General features: G+C 40.7%; 1 protein-coding gene across 4 annotated transcripts in view; it reads right to left on the minus strand.

The window, feature by feature from the left end:
• KLHL8 (kelch like family member 8) overlaps window positions 1–13,223 on the minus strand; it is a 29,064-nt gene extending 15,841 nt beyond the window's left edge. Inside the window, exons 1-2 of one of the 4 annotated variants that reach the window (XM_068941450.1) lie at window positions 13,073–13,223; window positions 3,479–3,788 (exon numbers count right to left, since the gene is read on the minus strand). In XM_068941450.1, the coding sequence (XP_068797551.1) occupies window positions 3,479–3,682 (204 nt within the window). In that variant the 5' untranslated portion in view covers window positions 3,683–3,788; window positions 13,073–13,223. Of the gene's footprint in view, window positions 1–3,478; window positions 5,593–9,720; window positions 12,213–13,072 lie in introns of those variants that run through there. The other 3 variants (XM_068941452.1, XM_009676526.2, XM_009676525.2) reach the window with 3 other exon arrangements.
• Between the last annotated feature and the right edge of the window lie 4,660 nt (window positions 13,224–17,883).

Here is a 17,883-nt window from a genome sequence, read left to right on the forward strand (position 1 = left end):
GTAGCTTCTTGCATGCTTTGAAGTTACATTTTTCAAAAAAGAGTAGGTATATTATCCACAAATTGCCTGACCCTGATCTTCAATAATAATTGCCATTCAATAGCAACAGTGAATCCATCTATATTTTTGCAACTTAGACTTTTTTCAGTAATAGACATCTTTTTTTTAAGGCAGAAACGAGTTATGACCTTACTTCATCTAGCTGTGAGAAATGTCTGCCGAGACCTCTAAAAGATGCTACAGAACCACTATTTATGCTCAGAATATATTTTGTTGAAGATCCATAAGACAGGAGACAGTTCTACTGCTCTATGAATAAATACATCTAATATCAGAAAACTGCTAGATGGCTTGTTCATTTAAAGAAATTATAAACTTCCTATATCTTGCTCAAAAATCATCTAGGAATATTGCCTGTAAGCTTAAAGTTTCAAGAAGTGTCTGTCCTATCAGCTGTGAAGAACTAATTACAGTTAAGAGACAAAGTTTATACTGAGATTAAGAAATAGTGAAACAAGGATTAAAACTGAACTTTGGCAATGACATACGTCATTAGATGATCATGAAACAACTTCTCCCTTATGCAAGTGTTTATAATCAGCAAGAAGCCTGCTGCAGCTTAACTTTACCACTGAGTCACAGTAAAAAAGTTAAGTAACATTGCATAATTAGCACTCTGCTTAACATGTGCGCTTGCCTTCTGCCAAACAAAAATCCTCCAAGATATTCTTAACTAAAAAAGCATCTGTATCTAAGCAATTCTGCTACAAAAGGAATATGCCACAAAATGCAAAAAAAAAAAAAAAAAAAGTTAAAGAAGAATTTCCTAATGCATAAATTATTGAAGTTCTTCATAATACTAAATTCAGTCTGTTCTAGGCTGTCTACCAGTCTCCTTGTTGAGGCACATTCCAGTCATTAATACTTATTTTTGTTAACAGCAGTGCTTTCTTTTCGGTCTTCTTCGTTTTTCAGTCTGCAGTAACATAAAGGGATGGCAGTTATGAGACCACCAGTTTCCTTGGTGGACTGAAATTACATCTTCATTTTCAGATCAAAACGTTATAGTGAACTGACTTGCAGTTAAAAAAAAAAAAAAAAAGATATTACATAGGATAATTGGGAGGGTTTTTTTTTTTTTTAAGTTCTGAATATAGAGAAGTGCCATTCAAATCACTTTTCCCTTTAAAACTGTGTATTATCAACCCAGGTGTAACCTGCTTACTGAACAGCAAGTTCAGTACAGAAAGACAGCACACTTTAAAAGAATATACAGATTCAAAGAGAGAAAAAGATGGAAGATTCAGTGTGAAGTCATTAGATCATTCCAGAAAGAACAATTCATAGATTGAACAAAGTAGCAAAAAACAACGGGGAGAAAAACAGTCGGCATGCATCTGCCACTCTCCTACTTCCTAAGGAGCAGTACTGCAGGTGAAATTTCAGATTTTGATTCTTCAGAGCACAGGCAGTCTTCCTCCTTGTTCTCATGGTTTATTATTGTCACAGTGCTAATACTGCAATTATTAATAGTACTTATCCACATAGATGCTACCAGTTGGTCTGCTATGTAAGATGAAAGTACTAGGCCATTCTTGCCTTTACAGGTTTTTATTCTGCCTATCATCATCCCCTTCTGTAATCCAATCTTTCTTTTGAATTAAGCGGCTACACTATTTTACTCACATCTGCTTAATTTTAAATATCTAGCTTACTGATATCTTGAAAGCAGAATTCTCCTCCAGTTATTTACTATCACAGAATATACAATTTAAACCCAGTAGTTAAAGGAATAATCAGTTCTGACAACAGCTATGTCAAAATTGCTCAATATCATAGTTCATGCACAAAGGCAAGAAGTTCAGTCCAGAAGCAATTATTCTCAAAACATGAAAAATGCCTGAGCACTACAGAAAGAAAAGCAAGCCCTCCAGAAAATTCAAGTTCAATATATTGTTACCAGTTACTGTAAATCACTGATTTAGGAAGCCTTAGGACAAGATGTGCATCTCTAGTCTCCATAGATTGTATTCTTCACTTTGGGATTGGCAGCCAAGTCATACAGGACTGGCAGCCAATTCATACAATGTAATATTAATTTACCAAAATTGCTTCACACAGATAATACAAAGGAAAGATCATACAAGCTTATGGAGAATTAAACTGGGCCTTAGAAAAGCACATTTTCAAAGCCAAGTTTCCCTAGCAGGTGTATACATTTAATTATGTTTATAAAATAAGACCTTCTTCTTTTTTTTGGTGAGGTCCCCCAAAATGCTTTTTAATATGACAGGCAGCTTCCATTTCATGGCTGTCATATCAGGGGTGGCAAACTCTTTAGTTTGCCAGTTAGGTTCAGGATTGCCATTCAGTGTCCTGTGAGCATTAATTCAGCTGTCCTTAGCGACTTGTGCTATTCTGCTGCTGCACGTAGTTTCTGCTCAGCTAGTGAGAAGCTGTTTCAATATGTAATATCTGTTGTGGAGCAGAGCAGAAAAACATTCTTACTTATTCTCCTTTTTTAGTCCACGGGTGTGGAAGGGAGAGAAACACACTTCCTCACAGATACTTCCATTGTCTCCCAGGATCAGTGACAACAAGCTTATTTAAGGATGGGATGCCTACCAGGAGGCACCTGGGACAGGCATCTGTCAAGGGTTTTCCTTGTTGATATGCAATAGTAAATGTGGCAGGGAAACAATTTCTCCCAAGGGCGTTTCTGATTTCTTTGTGGAACTGGAACTATGCTTCATCTCTTTCTCTTGTGTAACTGTTCCCTGTAGCATTGCTAAGATGGTTGGCTAAGCACTACTTAATATTTTTAGGCGCTCTTATGGATGTGTGATGTGAGTTCTTGTGATGAGGATATAAGCAATATACAGCTAACTTATGAAGAATGCATCAAAGCAAGCAAACAAATGAGTAACACTAGCAAGAATCATAAAACTAGTTTCTTCTTTTTCCTTCGCTCTTTGACCAGCTGTAGAATTTAATTGTTTGGAGGGGAGGTGTCTTTGATTTTGAGAATGCTCTAAGTTAGACTTGTTCCAGAAATCCTTTTTCTCAGGAAAGATCTAGCAGAGCAGCACAGCATGCAGGAACAGAGATAAATTTGGGATAGCAGGCTATGAAAAGAAAGAGGATATGAGGAGCTGGAGGTACACAGAGCTTGAATAGTAATATACTGAACAACCATCAGAGCTTGCTTAGCAGAAGGTAAGTTGGGTGAGGTGACAGTCATGTACTTCCTCTCTTGGACTGTCAGTATCTTAGAATGTTTACATTCAAGTTGGGAACTTTATAAATGAGGAAAACAAAATCGCATCTAAAGATGCTTCAGCTCCAACTGGTATTCTACAGCTTCTATACCCCCCTCCCGCCAAATCACGGCTATCGACAGCACGCTTATTTGTAACTTAATCCTCAGTCTGGTAAACACAATAGATGTGGATGGTGAGAACAAGACAGTTTACATCACCTTCAGCGTAATGTCGCAGAGCTCTCCAGCTTCAAAGAAGTGAAGGAGAGAGCTGTGAAAATCCTTCCAAGCCTCATTTGCTTCAAATACGAAGATTTCGTCTTCACCATCGCTGTTGGAAGACCTAGTTTGCTGCTGCTGCTGCCTTTTTCCCTTTATCAGATGCTGTTTTGCCTGCTCTGGGACCATGGATTCTGAAGCCATTGGCTGTTTCTTCTTTCACAGCGTGAATCTTCAAATACGCCCAACAAGACAAAATCCAGCCCATCAGGAGTCAGTCCAAAAATGCAGTTAAGTTCTTTTCATTTTCCTGTTTACAATATTGAAATAAAGACAGATTAGACATATTAGGTACTACTAGTACCTAACACTTAAGGATCACGTGTTCTAAATACTCCCTCTCATCTTACTCTGGGGGGTGGGAAGTGGGAAAAGAGACCCACAAATAAGAATCTTATGCAGATACCTTTAAGAAAACTCATTCAGAAACCTGTTGTCCACACTTCTTGAAAAAGATAGTAAAGAGAGTAGGCGAGGATGTATCCTCTATCACAATCTAACAACTGTGGATGGTAGTGGTGTGCAAGGGGCATGGATCATAGACAGCTAGGCTTGGGTGCTCCCTAAATAGCATCTCTGATTGCCACTGTCGGAAACAGACTATTGATCTGACCCAGACGGGTATGTTTTTAACACGCTTACTGTTCCTTTTTCCAAGGTCCCTTCAAAAGCTAAATCAATCTGAAAATGTGTTGTATATTTAGTCAAATGTCAACAAAATAGAAACATTAAAATATTCTAATTTTTTTAAACAAGAACTAAGTTTTCTAGAGAGTACTGAAAAAGTTTTGCAATGAGAATGATTTCCTTTTATCTAAACAGCTTATTAATCCAACTGACTGATATTTAAGGCATGAAAGTAAGTATTATGCAACAGTTTGTTCCTGCTTGCAGCCTCTTATTTTAAACCCAAAGTCTACCTATCTTAGCTTAAGATGTTTAAGGTCTCTAAGATTTATATAGTTCTGACTAAAGGAATCTCAGTTACTGATACCACAGCTCGTCCAGGGTTGAAAGACACATCTGGGATACCACGTACAACGGAGAGAGGGCTTTTTCCATTTCCGTTACCCTCACATATTTAACTCTTCCTGCTGCCAACTTCAGTTAGGTTAAGTCTGAAGTGCACCTTTTTATTTACAAATAGAAGTTAAGTAGCAGAGGAAGAGCAAAATTTTTCAAATTCAGTAGCACATTTGTCATTTCAGCTCTGTGTGTCTAAAATCCTTGGAAACATATATCCCATCAAGTCAATGAGATTTGGGTTGCATGTCCGCATGTTTTGTGGAGGACTACTGAAGACTTATTTCTGAAAAAATAGTAATTGTAGGTACTCTCTGGAGGCCCACAAGAAAATGTGAAATACTATTTGAAAGCAGAGAGTTACCGATTCAACTTACAAGCTGGTGTTCTGTTAGATACTGGTAGGGGAAGCAAACAGATTTGTAAGATTTTTAACAAATTGAAAAGCCTCTTGAAAGCAGAGAGAACGTTTAGTAGTATATTCCTCTGTTACATTGGCTAGCTTTGGTTTTAATTTTTGTGGTTAATTTACTATGCAGCTGTTTTTCATTCTGTCCTAAGAGTTGATCATTCCTATAATTCAGTGATTTCTGCTTATGGTCTGTGATGTTGGAGGAAGTAGACTGATTGACATAAGAAAAAATTCTTTTAAAATAAACACGCAAGTCATTTATCTGGAAACAGAATTGATTTTCTTCTGTAATATTTTAGTATTATCCACATCCCTTCCTAGATTTACAACTCTTTATGCATCAATATTGGAAGAGGAGCAGGAAGTGACTTCTAGTGGTCACGCTTGCTCCTGCTGTAGCTGAGAACATTGTTGCCAGCTCCATATCCTGTGTGGTTCCAGCGCAGCTGGTTGCACTGGGCTAGGTAGGTTAAAGTGAGATCAAATGTGTCTAGATTATTTACAAATGCTGATATAAGCAAAATAACTATCTTTATTTTACAAGATATAACTATCTTTATTTTACAAGATATCCAAGAAAAGATGTTATTTCTTCCAAAAATATAAACTAACTCAAAGATATTATAGATTAAAGGACATTTATATAGTTTCTTCGTGGCAAGGAGTACCTTTTTTGCTGAAAACTGTTTGCTATGCAACATGTTTGACAAATTAGTATACAAAGATGTTTTTCTTAGTTTCCTAGAAGAAAATAAAATCTAGATAATTTAGTTCTATTTCGCTCTATCTTCAAATTAATCCTTCAATACTGGTACTCTGGTACTCACAACTTCTATTAACTTAAGATGCCCTTCAGATAAGTCATTACAGTTGAGATATCAAGCTAACACAATGCTCCAGAGACAAGTAGGAGGAAAATGAGACAGAAGTTAAAATGCTGTACAGTGTTTTTGACAACCATCACGTATTATTCATTCACAAGTAAGATACAGCATCTTTAGCCTCCATTTCTAGGGAATCCTTGCTTATTTTGTTCTTTGACTGACATTCACTTCACTGCCCCCTAGCCAATCACACTTTAAAAGTATGTTACAACTCAGTAGAAACATTTCTTTGAGACAGTCTCACCACTGACTACCAAACAATAGTTCATAGCTCCTAAATCAAGAGACCTTTCCATCTGATATTTGTACTAAATTTATCCTAATACTAATTGTAACTGTACACATCACTTTCCAAAACTATACTGGAAATTCATTCAAAAACAGGCTGATGATAAAAGTTTTACCTTTACCTTTGTAAACACCAGCACAAACCCAGTGATTCTTAAGATGAATAAGTGCTGTTGGCTTAACTACCTTTTTTTTTTTTTTTTTTTAATAAACTGAGCAACAACTTAGAGGTCAAACACAGAAGATTTTAAACAGGGTTTTTTTAATCCTCATACGATGCTCATATCAAGTGAACATCCTCAGAGATCTCATCTGCAAGGAGAAAAGTGGAGTGCATATTTTGATTGATCTTAGCAATACTAGTATTGTAGGGGCACAAACTAGAAATCATGCCAGAGCAGACCAAGCACTTTACATAAGTACATAGTCTTAAAAGTCAATCACGTGCACCAGGGAGTTCCCAACACAAATCAGGGCAACAGAAAATAAGTGTACGGGAACAAGAAGAATGTAAGTTACTGCTCCTCATCTAAGGCGTTTCTGCAAAACATACTGAACACTAGTATGTCTGCTATAACCTTATGGTAAAATTCAGACACCAAGTAGTTTGACATTTTTCTGTTTCATGCTGATGAGACTTTAGAACAGATATTAAAATCTTTATATATATATATATATATATAAATAAAATATACACACACACATAAATTCCCTTTTTCCTCTCCAAGTCACCAGTAGAGGAGCATCTTATTTCTGTGATGCATCTTGCTCACCCAATTCATTTAGATACTCTGTCCACACATCCTTCACTTTTCTTAATTACAACAGCTTACATTTTGAGTCTTGAAGCAAATCACTGTCTGCTATGGAAAAGACCAGATGTAAACTTAACTTTCAAGGACATCTAGATCACTGTATATATCCATTTTCCTTTTGTAATTAAGGTGTACCAAGGTGTACCTGGCTTGAGACATATTATTGTCCTCAGTTATATCTTCTATTTTAAAAATCAACGATTTTCACATTCATATTGACTTAAAATGGGTCAAGAGCCACTACCATACTTTACTTAACTTTCTGTAAAAGGTCTGTCATATCAAAATTAGGCACCAGTAGAGTTAAGCACAAACAGAAGTAATATTGCAAGATGTGATACAAAATATTAAGATCATATATTAGGAGCATATGATACAATTTATCAGGACCCAGGCACAGGATAGAGCAGATGTTTCGTTTGCAGAAAATACTGGTTTGGGTAGATTTGAATGCCCGGCTGTAGACCTTTAATTTTCTCAAATTTTAAAGAGCACAGAATTGAGTTTTAGTAGTGCTTTAATCAAGACATTAAACTATGAAAACTTGAAAGTCATGCATATTTTAAGTCAGTATACTTCAACTACAAACCAACTCCTCCTTTCAGTTTGAAGTGGAATGACACTGTCATTGCACAGCCTTACAGGGAGAGCAGAGGGAAGGAGCAGGAAGGTGAAGTTTTATTTTACTTTTTTCAATTATATAGAAATAGTAGTTCACTAGTTGCAAAATCATTGCTAGGAGGATTAGTAAGCATTTAGGTTAGTACGCATGATATTCTGTCAATTACATACTAGGAATTCACAAACTGAGACAGAAAACCCATTTACTGATACTTGTACTATCAACAATAAACGCAGCCACAAAGGCTAGCTACTCTGATCATTAGTTTAGTACTTGGTGAATACTGCATGCATGCACGCACACACGTACTATCTTTCCTTTCTAGAACAAAATACCATCTTGGCCATTCAAAATGATCGTTAAGATTTGCTCCCTTTTCATCTTGGCAATTAAGTCTTCAAGCTTGGGCACAATCTAGTATTTTGACTACATTAAGAGTATGATTTCAAGTAGAAAGTGACCCACACTAAGGAGACTAAAGGAAGTGCCCCATTCATAACATAATCTGCTATTATTCCTTGTAGACAGTTGCTTAACACATTTCATGAAAGAATAACTAACTGTCTTATGAAAAATACCCCCCCACACTGTTCACATCTCACCAGTGTTTGCTAACAGCCAGTCAGCAGTTTTGCTGTTCAAGCTACAAACGTTTAGAAATATTTATGGAGCTGGCCATTTCCAGACTGCAGCCAGTTATAGTTCTGGAGTTTTTATTTCAGTTCTCAGTGCTGGTCCTCAGGAAATGGATTGAGTATCCCTGTCCTTGCTATTTCTGTTATCAAATATATAAAAATAAGCAGAGATTGTAGGTCGGAGTACAGGTACATTATCTTAGAACTGCTTCCATTCAGATAGCAGTAATATCTTAAAATTAACAGATTTTGATTCAGACATTCCAGCCAAATCATCTGAAATCAAAGTAAGCATAAACTTTCTTAAGTCTGATAGAGTAGTTATGTTCACTAGAGGTAAAATACCTCAAATAATTTTGAAGCAAAAAGAAAATAAAGACATCAGACCCTGTTTTCTTTTGTCATGAAATTCAAAAACCAGGAATCCTGACTGAGAGGCCAGCCTAGATGTTGGAGTACATGGCTTCTTCTCTCTTCTTGCACTGATTCTCCTTAACTTTAGTAAAAAGCAGCAATCAACTGCTCAGCATAACTTTTTGTTTTGTTTTTGTTCAACATAGCTATCAACATAACTTTTTGCTAGAAGAAAGTCTGTAGCCATAAGAGCAAGAAGATTTTGCAAGTGGCTCCAATGGGAACGGAAAGTGTGTATATGAACATATACATGTTTACATGTGTAAAATTAATTAGACTAATATGGAGTCTGATGAGTCTCTGCAGGGAGTTATGTGGTGCAGCTAGCTGACCACAAGATTAGACAGGCATATTCACTGACAAGATCCTTCCGGTTTAATCGAGCTAGCAGAGTAAGTTAGTTGTTGTGCTGTGTTCTGATAAGAAAACTTTAGCATTCGAAACAGGGCAGTTGGCAGAGCTGAAGAAGTGACAGAGTGAGAAAAGGAAGAAGAGCAGGAGACAGCTGCAGTGCAAACTGCAGCCAAGCAGCAGCTTTGGCAATGACTGCACAAGCAGCTGTTCACTATTTGTTCTGATTACAGCTGCATCACGAGGAGGGAAAATGCAGACAGAAAGAAGGGTTGCTGCACAAAGTAGCTGAGCAAAATCTCAACGCTTTTCCCTCCTCCGTTCACCAATTCCATCACCGGAGTTAAGGAAATGTCATGCCGAACTGTCTGCTCAGTTTAATTAGGACAAATCAGACGAAGTAGGCAAGGTAGGAAAATATAGGAAAGTTCAAATTACACACCACGTTCCAAGCCTAAGTCCAGTATACTCTTTAGCAGAAAATAAAATTAACAGGAAAAAAAAAAAAAAACAGATACCACACATCTAATAGTTTTAGCTTGTTTAAAACTACCTGGCTTTCTTCAGTAGAAAAACATAAAAACATAGCTACAGAACATTATTATAAAATATCTAGATTCTTTCAAGATTTAAAGGTTCTTTGTAGCAAAAGCTGACAGGTATAATAACTATTTTGTGTTACACATCACATTGGTAATTCAGAAAACAGTGAAATAGGTAGGAAAAAAGCCTCCTTACATTTGGCACCATCAAAAGTCTCTCATCTTCTTATATAAGCAAACCCATATCGTTGCTGTAGACACACAAACAATGTATGAAGACTGTTGTTTCTTGGAAAAGGACAACAGAAAAAAAGAAGGAAAAGGTCTTTTGTAGAGCCTGACAAATATAGTCGGACAAAATCTCATTTTGGAAATAACTGCATGAAAATCCCTTAATCCTATTCTGAGACCATTTTTTCACTGCTTCCTTTGATCTCAGATATGAATATGCTCAACAAAATTCTGCTGAGGTTTAACCCCAGTTTCCAGATAGCACCACAAAGAGCAACTATTCGCTAAGTTCTAAGGGATTACTGCTCGACAGTTTTATTCAGTTTCGCCTAACAACAAAAAATACCAACCAGCGTTTATCTGGGCTTGATTTATTTCTGTTTACTTCTTCAGAACAAAATCCACCAGAATACCTAGAAGAGTAATTAAGGATTCTGTTTTGCAGATACACAAAATATATTTTTAAAATGATTTATTTATCCAAGGAATCTTTGGGAACATTGGAAAAGCAGAACACAAAAGAAGAAACACTGCAAATTGATGTAATGACAGATGCACTAAATGCAACACGAATTGCCACCCGTATTTTGCACTTGTAAGAACACAGAACTGTCCCTTGCCAAGAAGGGTTGTCACTGCCTTCTCTGATGCGATCGGATATTTTTTAAAAATAACGGTAGTCCGATGGTCTCTACAGCAGTGTTTAGACCAGCCCTTCCTGGGAAGCGTAAACTGAGTACAGAATAATTTCTAAGCCATTTGTCAGCTGCCCTTTATCCTGGATATCTGACTCAAGGTATGGTACCTATCAGAGCACCCCTGGTGCTATAGTCAAATGCTGTTTCCTATACACCAGCTAGTCCCATCTTCTTAGGCCTCTGCCTTAGATGCCAGTCATCATCTAGGCCATCCAGACCGAGGCTGCAGCCTCAAGTGACACTCAGAGCGTCAAGTCAAACAGCTCAAACTATATGATAATACTTTCTTCCTATTGTCCCACAGTTGAAAGGTTCATTCATGTTGCTGCGTCTCATTCAAAATCTACTTGAAAGCAGGAGAGAAAAAAGGTAACACAAGATAAAAGGCTTCCGAACCCAAGAACCTACATCTATTGATGAGGGGAATTATTACCACAATGTGTATTTGCTGAAGTCCACTGAGGGCTAGCTAACTGAAATACTGGCTAACATGGGAGCAGTCTACATTGCTGCAAATTACTGGCAGTAATTACGCAATATTAGTGTCTTCTGTTATGACCAGAGTGATTAGACTCATTGTTCCAAATCAATGGCCAGCTAGAAAACCGGATGCCAGGCTACGGAACTCCATATGTAACCATTAACAATTTGTAAAATGAGCTAGGTCACGGGTACACTGTAGGTTCCCTGCTGCACAATAACTATCACAAGCATAATCTTAGCATATAACAAAGCAGACCTGCTTCTGACATTAGCCTAAACTAATTCAAAAGCCTTAGCCCAATTGCTTAATATGAACAGGGTTGAATCTTGTGCAGCTTTACCTCCTTACAAGTAATCAAAGCAGTATAGAAAACAGCTGTTGTTGTTTTAGCTTGTTAACATTTAGTGAGTTATTTTACCTAAGTACTATCTTCCTATAATCACATGTGTGGTAGATTTCTTGATTATACTTTCAGAAGCCTTTGCAACAGGCACAGAGCACTAAGTATTTTAGAGTTGTATAACTTTTATTACCATAGAATGCATTAGAATTATTACATAAAGAAGGAAATATGGATTTATAAACAAGGAGGCCCTATCTGGCTTGTGAAATACCTCTGTGTCTCTTTGAGGATAAGAACTTGTTTAACTGATACCTCCCCCAGACCAGTAAGAAACTGGCTTGAGTGCAGATGGTAAGGTGCAACCTATTAAGGCAGGAAGAAAGCTCAGGTAGGCAATATAAAGAGGAGAGCTGGTGAAAGAAGAGCTGGTAGGGTAGTGGCATTCAAAATTCTCATGCATGTGAGAAGGAGGTGGTGAAGGTTAGGGCTCTCCGATGCTCTTCTCAGTAGCAACAGGTAATATATCCTGTAGTGTTTTCCAATAGACTAGATTATGGTCTTGGGGTAATTGAAATGATTCTACTTGCTGTTAATAATGAGATATCAACAGTAAACCAGCTAGTCTACAGCATTAATTGCTTGGGCTGCAGTCTCCACAAAAGTGAGTTACTACTATGGAGCAGCTTATAATCTACAGCCTTACTGCTTGGTTTATTTATATGCTCTTGTAATTGTGCTTAAGTCATATGGCAACTGATGCCACCATGGCTACAGGGCTCTATTACTGCATCTCAAAGAATAAACCTCCATGCTCTGACAAGAGACTAGTACCTCTTAATTCCCTTTTGCTCAATAATTCTGGTCCTGTTAGTGGAATAATTCAGTCCTGCAATAATTCTATGTTAATCTTAAATAAAGTTAAGCCATGTTCAGAGTCTGCTCTCTCTTCACATGTCTCTGAGACTGGCTCCCTGAGAAAGCTTCTTTTTTGAGGAGCTATAACCATGTACAACTGAAGCGAGCCTAACCTGGCTTGTACCATTCCCTCATTTCCCAGGCTGACCAAGTATGGCACGACAGGCAGGTATGGACCATTAGCTTCAGCACCTTAAGGGCAAAGTGGGGGCTACTCGGAGCATATTTTAAGATAGGTATCTAACTTCAAACATGTATGTGGGAGGTAAGAAAATACCGGGGGGGGGGGGGGGAAGGAAGCACTGTGGGGGGAAACAGCCTTATCGCACATATCAATTGAAAAATCTTGAACATCCTCTTAGTTAAATGCTTGGTGGGGGGGGGGGGGGGGTGGCGGCAAGTTACATAAACGGACGCAAAGCACAAAACTGCATGCAACCGGCTGGCCGCTTGACCAGCCAAGCGCTCGCAAGGCTGCTGCTGGCGCGCGAGGCATGCAGGCGATGCGACTCTCCCGAAGCAATCGCGGTCGTTTCCCTCGCACACGTTAAAAACATGAGATAAAAGACCAGGAGAAAGAGCGGGAGCGCTGGGACCCTCGGGCGCAGCGCCTGAAGCCCGGCTGCTTGGGGCGGGAGCGTCGGAGGAGCTGCGAGCCCCGCGGCCGCCGGCGCAAGGGGAAGCGGCGGGGCGATGGCGGGGGAGGAGGGGAAGCCGCCCCCGGGCCGTCCACCCCCGTTTCCCCCCACGCGCGTCCAGTCCCGTCCCCCGCCCCCACGCCGGCTGCTGAGGGCGGTAGCCCAGGCGCCGCCGGCCGCCCCGTCGCTGCGGGTGACCGGCGCCTTCCGTCCCCAACGGCCGCCGCAGCCCCGCTCACCTGCCGTCCGCGCGGGGCCAACCGCCACAACGGACACTCACACCCGCGCGGGGCACCTGGGGGGGAGGGGGAGCGGGCTGCGCATGCGCCGCGCGCGCGAGCGAGCCCCCGCCGCGGAGGACGGGCGAGGCGGGACGAGGGTGGCGCGCACGCGCGGCGCGGCCCCGCCCCGCCCCGCCCCGCCCCGCCCCGCCCCGCCCGCGGGGTGGTGCGTAGCGCGTGGCGGCCGTTGGGGCGCGGCCGTCGGGCCTCGGCCCGCGCCTCGGCCCGCGGCGGAGGGGAAGCCCGGGTGGGGGCCGCGCCGGGACGGCCCGCCGGGGGGCGGGCTCCCCGCAAACCAGCCCGCGCGCCGCTTCTTTCCTTTCCCTTTCCCCCCCCCTTTTCCCCCCCTTTTCCCTTCCCCCCCTTTTCCTTCACTTTATGGAGGTCTCTGTTTGCCGATTTTCGGTGCAGAAGTTCCCTTCTTTCAAACGAGGTTGTTTTTCTTTATGGGTTAGCTTTTGGGGACGGGCTGAGCTGTGCTGTGCCGCGCCGTGTGTCTTGCAGAATGAGTCTGCCTTGGACCTCAGTGCCTCAGTGCACGCATTCGCTAGGGCAGATGTTTTACACTGCTCCAATGCCTGGAAATCCCGGGTGAGTTTTTAATAGATTCTGTTACCAGCTGTATTTGGAGCTGAGCAACGTTCCCCAGCGTACTCTGTTGTTCTGCCGATGTTTAGCACTAGTAATGCTGCGCCTGCTTGCGTAGCTTGTGTAATAGATATTCTTATCTCAGCACCTCCTGCTCCACGAGTTCAACAAAATTCAGGACGAATCTATAAATTACAGCTGAACAACTTAATGAGTTTTGCTGGAATCCCTGCTGGCTAGCTGAACAGTGGTCCAGCGCGTCAGAAGCACTGCCTTTCTGGGAAACTGTGACACCTTTATTGAGAAAAAGGTGGTAGTTTCAGATGCTCGTGCGGGATCTTGAGCCCCCTCAATCAGATGTCTTCTGAGACTTGGTTGCTGTGTGAAATTTTTGCAGGCCACTGTGAAGTTAGATCAGGCCTGCTCAGAGCAGATGCAGGTATGTATTATGAAGCCATTGCTAGTAAAGGCTAGCCAGAGACAGAGCAGGAATAGGTTCGGAAGAAGGAAAGACACTATTTAGTAAGAGCTGCCTAATTTACATCTTCCCTAGTGGACAGGGAAGCATATTGAAAGGAGGGACCAGGAAAGGAGAATTGAGTAGTAAAAGAACATAGGTTTGTGGTAAACTTAAGGCATAAAGAGAGCATAAGAAAGACACGGGAAAGATCCTGAACCACAGAGGAGTTTACCTTGATGACAGAAATGCAAGGAGCTTTTCCGCTTAATTGGAAGGGAAAATAAGGAGCCAATGAAATATTGAAAGAATAGTGTCATTGAACAACAGAAAGGAACACAATTCTAGCAAGAGGGATATGGGAATTCTGATTTTCATTTGCCGAATAAACATTTCTGTGAAATTAACACCTCTGTCCTGTGCCTTTACTCCCTCTTTACACGTTCTTGGATTGAGCACGTCTGGTGTTTCACATTCTTGAATTTCCTTGATATTTCGTTGAAAGCTAACTGTATGGGGCAGGATTTTTATGGTGCCAGGGCTCGTCTAATGTCCCTTCCTGTGTTTTGGGGTAATTTGGAGTTTGCAATGGACTGCAAATGAGCGTGCCCCATTAGCAGCAGTTCTGAGGCTGCAGTCTGGGAGATGATCCAGACAACGAAACATTTTAAGAAGCACTGATGAAATGTTGTGGAAGGGGACAGTTGCATGTGCGTTTTTTGCTGATAAGAAATGGTTTGCTGACTGATAAGAGAATGGCTGCTTTTCAGTAAAAGCAGGAATGTGCATTTGCCTCTGTAGTTATTTAACAATAGGCTAGCTGAGCTTGTTTTGTCTCAGTCAGTTTAAGCTGACGGTGCAGAGTGTGTACTGCATGCTGCCACTGTTGCTCCAACAGCAGGCTTTAACACAGTATTGCTGACATTAATGGCTCTGGCAGTGCTTTGCTTTATCTTCTCAGAGAACCACAAAAGTTGGAAAGAACTGACAGCTCTGCATGAGAGAGGCTAATCTTTCTGTGCCAGCTCTGCCCTCCTATGAAATAGCAAGTGAGAAAAGTTAGAGTTCTTTCTGTAGTTGGTCTCTTACTTGGAAAATTATTTTTCCAGCAGAGAGAGAGAGCAGGTTTGCTGTTTCTTGTGGGAAAAGTATGATCCAGTTCAATTTAAAAAACTTTTCTTGGCACATTAGTGAAGGCACGAGCGCTGCGGGAGCACATGTTAGGTATCCCAGGGCAGGCAGGTTTTGCAGTAGGAATGAGTCTGTTTGCTTGCCATTCTCTCATAACCATGTTGCTCATTTCTGATTCATTGATAGTCTGATGTGTAGCAACGCTTATCTCAGTTCTTCTCAACCTTTAAAAAAAGCTATCCCTTACTGGGCAGTAGAGGCAAATACAACAATTGTAACCCTGAAAAATATCCCTGCCAAGGCTGCACTTGTCTAATCTCTCAGATACTATGGACAAGAGTGATCACAATGCATTTTGGAGGAACTGCTCTCCACGAGCTCAGACAGGAAGAAAAGGCTGTAGCAGCTCCGCTCTCCCCACCTGTCTGCCAGCTTGGGCAGTACAGTGTATGTGTGTGTCACGCAGTGCTGCCATACACCACCCTATCTTTGTTCAGCTTAGGAATATGTTTCCCATTACAAACTTTCCCCCAGGTTTGTTTTGGTCTCTTGCATTGTAGACCCTCTGTTCGTGGAGCAGTAAGGGTCAGACTTCTCTTGGGCATTTGAAAAAAGTTGGCGAGGAAATGTATTAACGGCTGTTAGAATCAAAGAAAGACAGAAAGTTCACTGACCTTTTTAAACAAACACCTACCCTTTTGAATACAAAAGAACTGTTCTTAGATAACGCTCTTGTACAAAAGCAAACAAATATAACCAGCTAAAAATCCTCCTCTCCAATCCCACAGCTAAGTAGCTGAACAGTTTTTCCAGCTGCGTACTGCAAAGTAAAAAGCTGGGCTGTACTGCTGCAGGCCAAATTCAGCTCTACAAAAACGCATAATAATTCTAGGATTTCCTTTTTTCCTGATTACAGCACAGTTTGCTGAAAAGCAGGAAGGTGTTTTATAAATCTAAGTTTATCTCAGAATGACTGGCTGGAAGTTTATTTTCACACTGAAAATGTGTATACTGTGCTGAGGAGGAGGTGCATGTTTGTTTTAGAGCTGTAAAAGGCAAAAATGTCTAAATAAATGACATTAGTATTTCAGCTGACATATTTAAGAAAGAACTAGAATACTATCCAAGGGGAACTGGGGTAGTGTTTATAATCTAAAATATAGCCATATAATAGTTTTGATTTCTTTTTTTCCCTTTATATATTTTAAAGAGGCAAGAGGTGGTGGAAATTCAGTAGCAGTCAAACAGCTGCAATTATTACGATACGTGCTGAACTATCCAGAGTGGTTTGATCAGTCCAAGAATTTTAGGTTTTGCATAAATGTATCTCAGAAAATTGCAACCCAGCAGTGCCTTAATGGCTATTTTCTGAATATAAAAACAGAGCCATCACCCGAAAAAACCTGTGTGTTTGAAAGTTCCTAACCTCTGCATATATGGCTGAGACACTGTTGATCACGGGCAGCTTCAGAAGGGCTGTAACCTTACAAGCTGACCCACGCAGCGTGTTTCCCTTTGCCTTGCTGTGTTTGACTTCAGCATATTGCTACTCTCACAGGGGACAGCGTGCTGCTTCAGAAGCTGTAGAAAGCCTTACCTGATGGGACAAGCGCTGGGGACTGGAGCGAGCTCGTTGCCCTGCTCTATCCGAAGGCAGGAGGAATCAGTGGGCAGTCTGCTATCTCAGATGAGGCAGTGACGTTTTCAAGCTCTTAATTCTGTTTAATTGGTGATACTGCTTGTAATGTATGGTGGCCGTCATCCGATGCCTCTGGAAACCACCAGAAAGGCTCCCATTGACTTCACATATGGTGTGATCAGGGGCCTTAAACCCCCCAAAATGACATTGTTTAGTGTTGCCGCCATTGGGTTTTTGGCATGGCGCTCCCCTCCTGCCCTCAAATACAAACATCTCTTCAGTCCTTGAAAGTAACAATTTACATGTGTAACATATAATGTCTATTGATAGAAAGAGGTTACTATGTGTCCTTTTCTGGATACTAGAGCAACCTTTTCCTGTATCTGGAGAGACTTAAAGGCTGACCTCCTGGCAATCCCTTTTGACTGCAGTGTATTTTGGTAAGTGCTTTTCCTCTGTTCTGCTGGTGAATATAAAATAACTAATGTGACTGGGGTCTGTTAAAGACTTAAGTTTAAAACTGCCCTGGCTCATTGGGCTAGGAATTGTAGAATCAGAAAATTTCCTTTAGTAAATGCAGTTAACAGTTACAAAATTGCACTGATCAGGAATTACATTTTAGGAAATGCAAATCTGACCAGTCTCCTTATATATTTAATTAAGTGTATTGAGTGGTCTCCTTAGCTCCGCAACAATAATTTAAGAACACAAAAGGCCAGTCTTTGAATGCTACACTGCACACTGTATATTTACTAAGTAGAAGGGGTTTTACACTCCTGAGCTTCAGACTGTATCTGAAGCTGGGTAACATAAAGCAAAATAGGAAGCCTCTTGGCAGGATTAATGATCATTTAAAATAATCTACAACAAAAGAATAAAGCTAGGATAGTTGCTTAGCTGGATGGCTACTTGGCTTGTTGGTTTCTTTTAAGAAATACAAATGCCTTTCACCCT

Source organism: Struthio camelus, chromosome 4 (genome assembly GCF_040807025.1).
Source record: "Struthio camelus isolate bStrCam1 chromosome 4, bStrCam1.hap1, whole genome shotgun sequence".
NCBI lineage: Eukaryota > Metazoa > Chordata > Aves > Struthioniformes > Struthionidae > Struthio > Struthio camelus.